General features: G+C 34.8%; 1 protein-coding gene across 1 annotated transcript; it reads left to right on the forward strand.

Moving 5' to 3' along the window:
* The first annotated feature begins 6,188 nt into the window (after positions 1-6,188).
* On the forward strand, positions 6,189-7,647 carry LOC122295416 (probable carboxylesterase 2). The gene has a single exon (XM_043104425.1). The coding sequence runs from the start codon at positions 6,452-6,454 to the stop codon at positions 7,430-7,432; it is 981 nt and encodes a 326-aa protein (XP_042960359.1). The 5' UTR covers positions 6,189-6,451; the 3' UTR covers positions 7,433-7,647.
* Positions 7,648-9,908: the final 2,261 nt, after the last annotated feature.

Below are 9,908 nucleotides of genomic sequence, written 5' to 3' on the forward strand. Positions count from 1 at the left end.
TTTGGTTGCAGGGCTAAGTCTCGATATCATCCAGGTTTGAGGGAATCCCCAACCTCGCTTGTGTTGTTTTGTTTGTTCTGTCCTGGTTTGGATTGAGAGATAATCTCACCTCATCTCATCTCATAATTATAAATTTTTTAAATTTTTACACAAAATATAAATAACAATTTAATTTTTTCAAATCTCAATTCAAATTTTTCAAATCTCAAAACAATAATAATAATATTTTATTTAACTTTTATCTTTTATCTAAAATCATCTCATCTCATCTCAAATCAGAGATGAGATGAGATGAGATAAAATGAATTTAGATTAAAATTAAAAATTAGATAAAATATTATTAAAATATATTATTTTAATATTGAGATTTGAAAATATCGAATTATTTATTTTATTTTATAAGAAAATTTTAAACAGTTGTAATGATTAAGTAAAATGAGATGAGTCTTACTTGTTTGGATTCAGAGATAAGATGAAATGATTTTATATAAAAGATGAAATTTAAATAAAATCTTATTAAAATATTATTTTTTAATATTATTATGGTTTCAATATTTTAAAAAGTTGAATTGGGTTTGAAAATTTGAATTATTTATTAGATTTTATGTAAAAATTTAAAAAAATTGTAATGATAAGATGAAATGTTTTCCAAATCAAAATGGGACATTTGGATATTCAAAGTTAGAGAAATTGTATTTTCGACTTGATGCATATAATATACTTAATAAAATATTTCTATGATATAATTTAATTTAGAATATAAAGAATCTTACAAATCAAATATTATTTTTTAAGTAATATAAATGACGTGCTCTAAGTTCAATAAAAACTCAGAAAATCTACTTGCAAGTAGGGAAACTAGATTAATATATAAAATCTTGAAAAAATTCTTACTTTATGTAGGCGACATGATCATGAAAAAGAAAAAATCTAATTACAAGTATAATTATGTACTAATATAAATAACAATTTAATGTGATTAATTAAAAAATAAATTTTATTAAAAATAATATTAATTTAAATTTTTAATATAAAAAAATTAGAATTGATATACAGATTAATACGTGACTTTATTTATACGTAGTAAAACTCGTTGACGCTCCTCCTCTCCACCACTCATTTTAGCTCCACTTCTATTGTTGTATTATAAATATTGCTCGTCGATCTTCTATTTTATTTTCTTTACTGTTTTTCTTTCTAGATTGAAAATATCATATCTACCACTTTTCAAGCACCCATGATATGTGCGCGCCCCGCCAGTAGATTCAAAGGTCACTGATCTACAACCTTCCCAAGTGGCATTCCAAATGGAGTTGCAGATGGTCCCAAAGTTGCAGATAGTCCTTAACCACTGCCTCGCATCCGTGCGTATAAACAGTAGAAAAGATTTATCATGATCCATAAAAAACAAACATTTTATCATGAGTCCCACGCACTGAAACAGTGCGGTGCGTCATCGGTGAGCCACCAACAACCTTGTGATTTCGAGTTTAGATATCTGACCATGTTCCCACGTTCCTGAATGAGAACATGTAGGTAGTGGATGGGAGAATATCCAACAAACTCGTCATAATGGTTGCTTGCGGTGCTCCACTTGTTGGACAACGCCAAACCACTTTACTGTTGCCAGTATTGTAATTGGGCATTTATTTGGGGCATCCCGCCCTCTCCTGTTTTTAATTTAATGCAATTTTCTTATGGAAAGCAAAATAGGAACTTTTGGTATAAAATAATGGATATAAGGGCAAGAGAACAAGATTTAAGCCTTCTTTTCCTCTTTTATTTCTTCATTATTCTTACTAATGCTAGATTTTGGGGAGAGTACTGATGATAGAGGAGACAAGCAATTGCAAACATGATTAAATAAAGAAAATGCTTGGTAAAAAGGAGACATGAGTTTCTACTTGAATTTGCATTGGTGTCTATTTCCATAGGATTTATTGGAGAAATCTCATTACAAAGATGCTCAAAGTTCAGGTTTTTGGTTTTTGTTTAAGATTGTGTAAATTAAAAGAAGAGAAGTGTTGTAGTCACAAAATTTTTTTCATAAAGATAAACTCATTAACTGACGTGAGTTCATATAATATATTAAATTTATTTTATAATAAAAGTAATTTTATTGTATAACGTACTACATCAAGTCACGTCAATTTTTTTATTTAATTTTATAAAATCCTTTTGTGACCAAAATATTTCTCAAGAAGGAACCCCTTTGTAGATGTCACAGCCCTCTTTTGTAATTCCCTTTGTTCATCTTGATGGCATTTACTTAATTGATAGGAGTTATGCTACGGAGCACACTGTATTTTAACACACTGGCCAGTGTGTACGGTGACCTGGCTTTAAGTGTAATAAAAAAAAAAAATTACCCACAAATTAGGAGCAAAAAACACACGAAAACTTTGATTTTTCCTTCTATTTTGTTTCAAAAGAGTGAAAAGTTATCCTAAGAAGCAGGTTGCAGGCAGAACTCACCAACGAAAGTTTCATTCCTTCCTTGTATATGGAAACCGAAGCTATGCATTTCATTCCCCACCAATGTGAAGCAAAGTTAAACCTCAAGGTTTAACCAAAGCTAAGCATTTCGTCTACCATATTTACTCTGTATTTTGAAATTTTTGCAAATTTTTGTATCTAATTGTGTTTTTAATTTGCTTGAGTATGTAATGGAATTTTTATGCATTTATCTGTTTGTACATTTACCTATTTGTTAGATAAATTTTTGTGCATCTATCTGTTTGTGTATTTAACTTGTTAGATCAAAATTTTTGTGCAATTATCTATTTGTGTTTTTATTTTTTTATTTTTTATTTATTTTTTTATTTTTTTTATTTTTTGTGTTTATTGAAGGCATATATCTATGTTGTATGTGGTCATATTTGTTTTCTTCTTTTCTACGAAATGAGACTTTTAATATAGTTTTATTCTCCCGTGAGGACATCAAAAACTTTAGGTTCCCTAGTTTTGAGTTTTTTGCATTGCATGTGTGCTTACTTTAATTTAATTTGTTAAGCATAATGAACATCTCAGTATCTAAACAAATCACTTGTTGCAAGTCACTTGTTGCAACTCATTTCAAAATACTACCCCAAATTCCTATGCTTCTACTCAAACCCCTATGTGCCTGCACCAAAGCATAATGCTTCTGCAACTACTTACCTCTACATATGGTGAAGTTAGGTAAATCAATTACATGAGTTATAAATGATTATAAAATATAATTATTATTTACATTGCATCTTTTAACATTGTGTAGCCCCTTATAACCAACCATTTGGGACTCAAATAAATTACCCGAGTTTATCTAGCACGTGAACTTTAAGCAAGGTTGAGCACTTTGCAAAAAGTGGGAAGGCGAAGACTTCAAAAACAATAAATGAGAGTAGAACTAAGGAGCTCTCTAGAACTAAAAAAGATACCCCTATAGTCTCAAGCGAATATTGTATTGAGCAACAAACATAATGATGTAAATGGTTACATGTTTTGCTCTCATTTATTTAGTAGATGTTGATTGTTTCATATTTGTCGATTAGATACTTGATTTCATTATTGTGGCATGAACTAGCAGATGATCTTGATGTGAGGGTTAAAGAGGGGTATTGATGATGAAAACAATGAGGAAAAATATGAAGTTAAGGTGGTCGACGCCCCGAAGACTGAAATGATTCTTTAAGGATGAACATCCTATTATTGGGTACTTTTAGTGCTATGCAAAGCAAGCAACCTTTGGTGTATTGACCCAGAAACCAACTTATACACAACTCAAATTACATGTACAAAACTCAATGAGAGAGAGAGAGAGAGAGAGAGAGAGAGAGAGAGAGAGAGAGAGAGAGAGAGAGAGAGAGAGAGAGAGAGAGAGAGAGAGAGAGAGATTCAAGTATATTCTGGGAAGGGGAAAACACTTGGTGCCAACTAGGAGTCCACAAGAAGTGTTGAAACATTGGGTGTCGGAGGCGACCAGTGAGCAACAGTGGAATTTAATGAAATTAGGTCATGGGGAGGGGAAGCATGTCATGAGAAGGAGTAGCCTTTCATAGAAAACACTACTCACCTAAGATCACATTTCTATTATAGAGAATAACCATTTGACTAAAGTATGCACCATGGTCTTCCTTGTGGACCATCTCCACATTTTGACTCCATTTGTCACACCACAAGTAACAATCGAGCATATAACTTTGTAATAAGTAATACCCAGCTTTGCACCTGGCTCATACATGACTAGATATCCTTTAACTTTCGCTAACAGAGAGGCAACATAGTTGGCCCATGAGTTACCGTCTTGCTTGAGCATGTTGTCAAACGATTTTACACGCTGGTCACAACAAACACAACCCTCAGCTGTGATTGGTGAGGTCAAACGGTGTGCAGGCCACGATGGGTGGCGGGCGTGGGAGGTGAAACGAACAGTGGTTACATGGCTGATTAGAGAGGCCATCCTCCGTGAGTTTCACGCTTGGCCTTGACTTGGGGTCACAGATGGTGGTCAAGTAGTAGCAAAGGAGATGCGGACAACAGTCGACATATGGAGGCGAGGTGGTGGAGCAAAGCTCACGTGTGCAAAGGAGAAAAATAGAAGAGAGGGTGGCTGGGGTGGTGCAGTGCAGGAGGAAAGAGAGAGGAAGGAGATGAAAGGAAGAAGAGAGAAAAGAAAGCCTACAGTTTCTCTCCCTTAGTACAAAATGGCATCGTTTAACGGATCACTCATTTTCATGTTTGGTATGAACTTATATGCGGGCCAAGGCTTCAACTCTCTCTCTCTCTCACCCAATACAATATCAACAAAAGGGACTGAGCTTCACATACTAGGTTATTTACTCGACCTCATCTGATATATCTTGAAATAAAATCAGAAAATTCTATTCCCGACTTGTTTCATCTCAAGTAATTTATTTCGAATTGGGTCTGTCAAGCAATTTTCTTGTACACTCCTAACCTAATTCATTCGTTTATAACTACTATGATTTTGTACTCTTTGGTGGTTGGGTTGTTGGGTGCTTACAAGGGCTAAAAATATTACAATTTGGAATGTGCGATCCTAACTATATATCATCTTCTTTTTTTGTCCTGTTTGGTAGTTGGAATTCCCCTTTTATTCTATTGATTGCTAGAATTCCCTGTTACCTAACATGAAAGTGCCATGCATGAAAGCAATTTCAATTCCAAATTAAGCCACTTATTTTGACTATTAAATAAAGAAACTCAATTTAATAAAGCCGGTGGGTAAGTACTTAGTAAAGTTGAAGCATGGTTCTACCCAAGATCCCTCCCTAGTAATAGACAAGACCGAGCGTTCCTTCGTCAACTTCCACTTAGAGCTTTGACTCGGTCAAATTCGTTTTTAAAATTTCATTAATATCACACTTTTTAAATTTATTTATCTATTTTATCTAAATTCAATTCCCACATTAAATTAACTATTTATTTTCTATATAATAATAAAATCTTATTAAATTAATATTTTTTAGAAAAATTTATAATTCTACCAATTTAATAATAATATTTATATTATAATCAAATTAATATTAAAAAAATCATATTTTTAAATGTCATTTAATTCTCAAAATCATATAAAAATCATATCTTATATTATAATTAATTAATACATTATATTATAATAATTAGAAAATAATATTTTAATTTTTAGTAAATGAATGTAGTCTTCTGTATTTAACTAACTACTATAACAAAAATGTAAACGGTTTGAAATTTGCCCAATTCAATATACATCTTTTTTATACAAATAATTTAAATTTTGACCAATATTCTCGTTAAAATAGTACTTCAAACCTTTTATCTAGATTTGATGCTTTCGACCAGAAAGATAGATACATCAAATAAATTTTACTGTAATTACTAATTTTTATATGAATTTTTTTTAAATATTAAATATTCAATAAATATTATAAATTTTATTTAATTTTTAAAATAATGTTACATACTGCAATAAAATATATAAAAATAATATAGTCATTTTAAAAAAAAGTAAAATTTATTATTAAAAAAGTAATTAATTTTTTTTATAAATTTTATATATATTTATTTTTTAAAATAATTATATAACGATTATAAATTCAAAAGTGCAAGTATCATTTTTCTCATTTTTCTCGACGGGATTAATATGTCAACATGCTACGGATCCGGTCAAAGCACCAATACTTTTTATTTTTATTTTTAGTAGATGTAAAATGCCGTGTTGAGTTCAGATGTGCACGACGTTGGTAATCTATTTTCTATGGTCGGTTGGCACGCCGCACATACCGATACGAGATCTGTGGAGGAAAGTCATCTATTGTCGGTGACGAACAGATTTCTCAGTTGTTGATGCTTCCGGGCGACCGTAATTTCCTTGCCCTCTCCCAGTCTCTCTTTGTCTTTATATATCTCTCTTTCTGACTCTGATCTCTAGAAAACTCCTGCACACGAAACACACGGACAGTACGTACAAATGGATCCAAACCAGCTAAAGCCAGACACAGAGATAGCTCTTGAGGTTTTTCCCTACCTTAGAGTATTCAAAGATGGAACGGTGGAAAGGATCGCCGGGACCCAAGTCGTTCCCGCTGGCGTCGATCCTCAAACGGGGGTTGAATCCAAAGACATAGTCATCGCACCAGAAACCGGCATCTCGGCCAGACTCTACCGTCCAAATCTCCCGCAAGAGAACCACAAAAGGGTTCCTCTAGTTGTCTACTTTCATGGCGGAGCATTCTGCATATCTTCGGTCGCTGATCCTCTCTACCACCATAGTCTCAACATGCTGGTTGCTGATGCTAACGCCATCGCCATCTCCGTGGAGTACAGTAGGGTCCCGGAGCATTCCCTTACTGAAGCATACGAGGACTGCTGGGCTGCGCTTCGGTGGGTGGCCGCCCAAGCTGTGGGAGATCATCACGAGCGGGAGCCATGGCTCAAGGATTACGTTGACTTTGGGAGAGTATTCTTGGCGGGAGACAGTGCCGGTGCTAATATTTCGCACCACTTAGCCCTACGAGCCATGAACTCCAAACTCCCCGGAGACCTAAAGATCCTCGGCATCGGCTTAATCCATCCCTACTTCTGGGGAGAAACCCCCATCGGTTCGGAGGTCACAGAATCGGAGAGAAAAGCAATGGTGGACAGCTGGTGGCGCTACGTCTGTCCATCTGAGGACAAAAGCTGCGATGATCCCCTCATCAACCCTTTTACCGACCGATCTCCGAGTCTCGCCGGCTTGGCCTGCGACAAGATACTCGTCATCGTCGCCGAGAAAGACATCCTGAGGGATAGGGGAAAGCTTTACTATGAAAACTTGGTGAAAAGCGGATGGAGAGGATCGAAAGATATCATGGAAACCCAAGGAGAAGATCATGTCTTCCATATCTTTGATCCCAACAGCGAAAAGGCGAAGAACTTGATTAAACGCTTGGCTTCGTTCATCAATGAATGATATATTTTATTATTATCTTTCCAGTCGTGTGAATGCGTAGATTTTCTAGGCTGGAAAATTGCTGATATTACTGTTAATTGGCTTTGTTTATGGTAGTAAAATAAGCAGACGTAAAGGGACCTTTGCGGCAGGTCATATCATCATAATCTCTTGCTTCACATGTATAATATTTGTCTTACTTTAATTTGAATTTTGGGATTACTAATATTAATCCATATTTTGCGATTCTTTTACGTAAATTTTAGATTTTCGCTTCAATTTATAACTATGAAAGTCTAACAGACTAGGTGGAATAGAGATAAGGGGATGCAGCTATACAATTTGGTTGATGCTGCCCACTGCACAATTGAATACGTATATCGATTATAGTCTCGATGGTTTTTCCTTAGGCACCAACTTTAGAAGGAATTAAGGAGAAATTTGGCGTCTCTTGCTATCGTTTAGATGGACCAGTCCATAGCTTTTTAGGATCGCAATTTGGGAATCACCAGCAATGGCAATATGCTTGATAGACCTGGCAATTGCCTCTTTGATGCCTTCATACAGTGTTGTGACGTCACCTTGGTTCAGATTAGTACTTTTGAAAGAACCTGTCAAAACAAAAATTATGTCCCCTGCTGCTTGAGCAAACTTGGTACAGATTATATCCCCTGCTGCTTGAGCAAACTTGGTAGGGCCCGGTGAAGAGAAGGGTAAACTTAGTCCACACATGGGCTCATGTATGCCATGATTCAATTTGGCGCATGTCAATTATGTTATTATTTATTATTTATTTTAATTTAATCATTTATTTTTCAAGGGACTTATTGGAAGTTTTCAAGTTATAATCCTTATAAATAGAACTCTTAGTCTTTACATTTATATCTTTTGACAAATTCCTTAGAAGAGTAGAGGAGGATTATTTTGTTTAGGAGATCAACAATCGATGCTAGGCACTTGGGCTTTTTGGGTGCAATTTGTGAATCCCAAAGAGAGGATCACATCTTGCAATTCGTGAATAGGTGTGATTCATTTATCTTATTCTTGCAACTTGGTGCAATTCGTGAATCCAAGTTGTTGTTATCCTTATTTTTATCAAGTTACCAATTCATGAGATTTATTTCAACTATTGTGCAATCCGTGAATCATTAATTGATTTGTTACCTTTTGTTCATTCAAGTTCTTAAGCATTTTACTTTATTTTTGAGTGTTCATTATTTTGTTCTTGGTGTTCATTCTTCATTTGCCTCATTTGATCTATCCAAGCACTTAGTGCCGCCCACTATAGTGTTTGCCCTAGTCCACCCCCAATGCTCCATAAGGAAACTCATTCCTTATAGGAGCCTTGACTTTCTCCAATTCCAATTCCTTAATTTAAGGAATTGATACTCCATCATCCCTTAATTTAAGGTATTGTCAATCATCTTTAATTTTTTAAATCTCTCATCCCTTAAATCTCTCAAGCAATGTTTTGAATACCATACCGGATGCCGTACCGATCGAGACACTGGAACGAAATATTTCGGTACCGGTATCGTTTCGGGATAGTCGATATATAAATAAATTATATATAAATATATATATTAATTATATTCCAAAATAATATTTTATATATAAATAAAGTATACATAAATACATATATATATATATATATTATAAATAGTTTGGTCTAAATTGGAGGTCAAAAAATGAGTTTATAGTTTGAAAAAATGGAAAAAAAAATTGAGACCGAAATACCGGCGGTGCATAGGCTGGTACAGGCCGAAATATCGGCCGGTATTTGAACCGGTATGAAATATGTAGAATTTCTGTACCGGTCCAGTGGTCGGTACGGAATATATCGACCGTACTGGCCGGTAAGGTACGATTTTAAAAACCATGCTCTCAAGTCCACTTTGACTTACCAAACTAGTCCCACCAAATCCTCAAGGATTCCTATCACTTAGGAATCCTCCCAAAACCCTATCCTCCATCCACTCAAATCACTCAATCCCTCAAACCACCCGATCCCTAAAATCACTCTATTCCTAAAATTCCTCAAGTCAAGCAAAACCTTCTCCACTTGCCAAAACCGAAACCCTTTCTTTCCTTGATAGATTTCTACAGCTTAGGAATTCTCCCTCAATCATCTCCATCTTTTCAAATCCTACCAAAAATCCTCATCCTTTTACCTAAATCCTACATTTCTTATCTTACCTTAGTCAATCCCTAAAGTCAAGGTGCAATCTATCTTACACTCCAACTATAATCCATCATTGCCCAATTTCGTAATTCTCCTTAGCCACCACCCAAAATCCTAGCTACACTTTACCATACCCACCCTAAGCATCATCCAAGTGGCCCCAATATCAAGGGCAACCATCAAGTCATTCCACCTTGCATTAAATACACCAAATCAACACTTAGCCTATCCAATTTCACCATATCCGCTCTCATTCCTCCACCCAAACACTACCCTTTATTGAAGATCAAGCAAGTTGGCAAGATCACTCGGTCA

This window comes from Carya illinoinensis, chromosome 15 (assembly GCF_018687715.1).
Source record: "Carya illinoinensis cultivar Pawnee chromosome 15, C.illinoinensisPawnee_v1, whole genome shotgun sequence".
Lineage (NCBI taxonomy): Eukaryota > Viridiplantae > Streptophyta > Magnoliopsida > Fagales > Juglandaceae > Carya > Carya illinoinensis.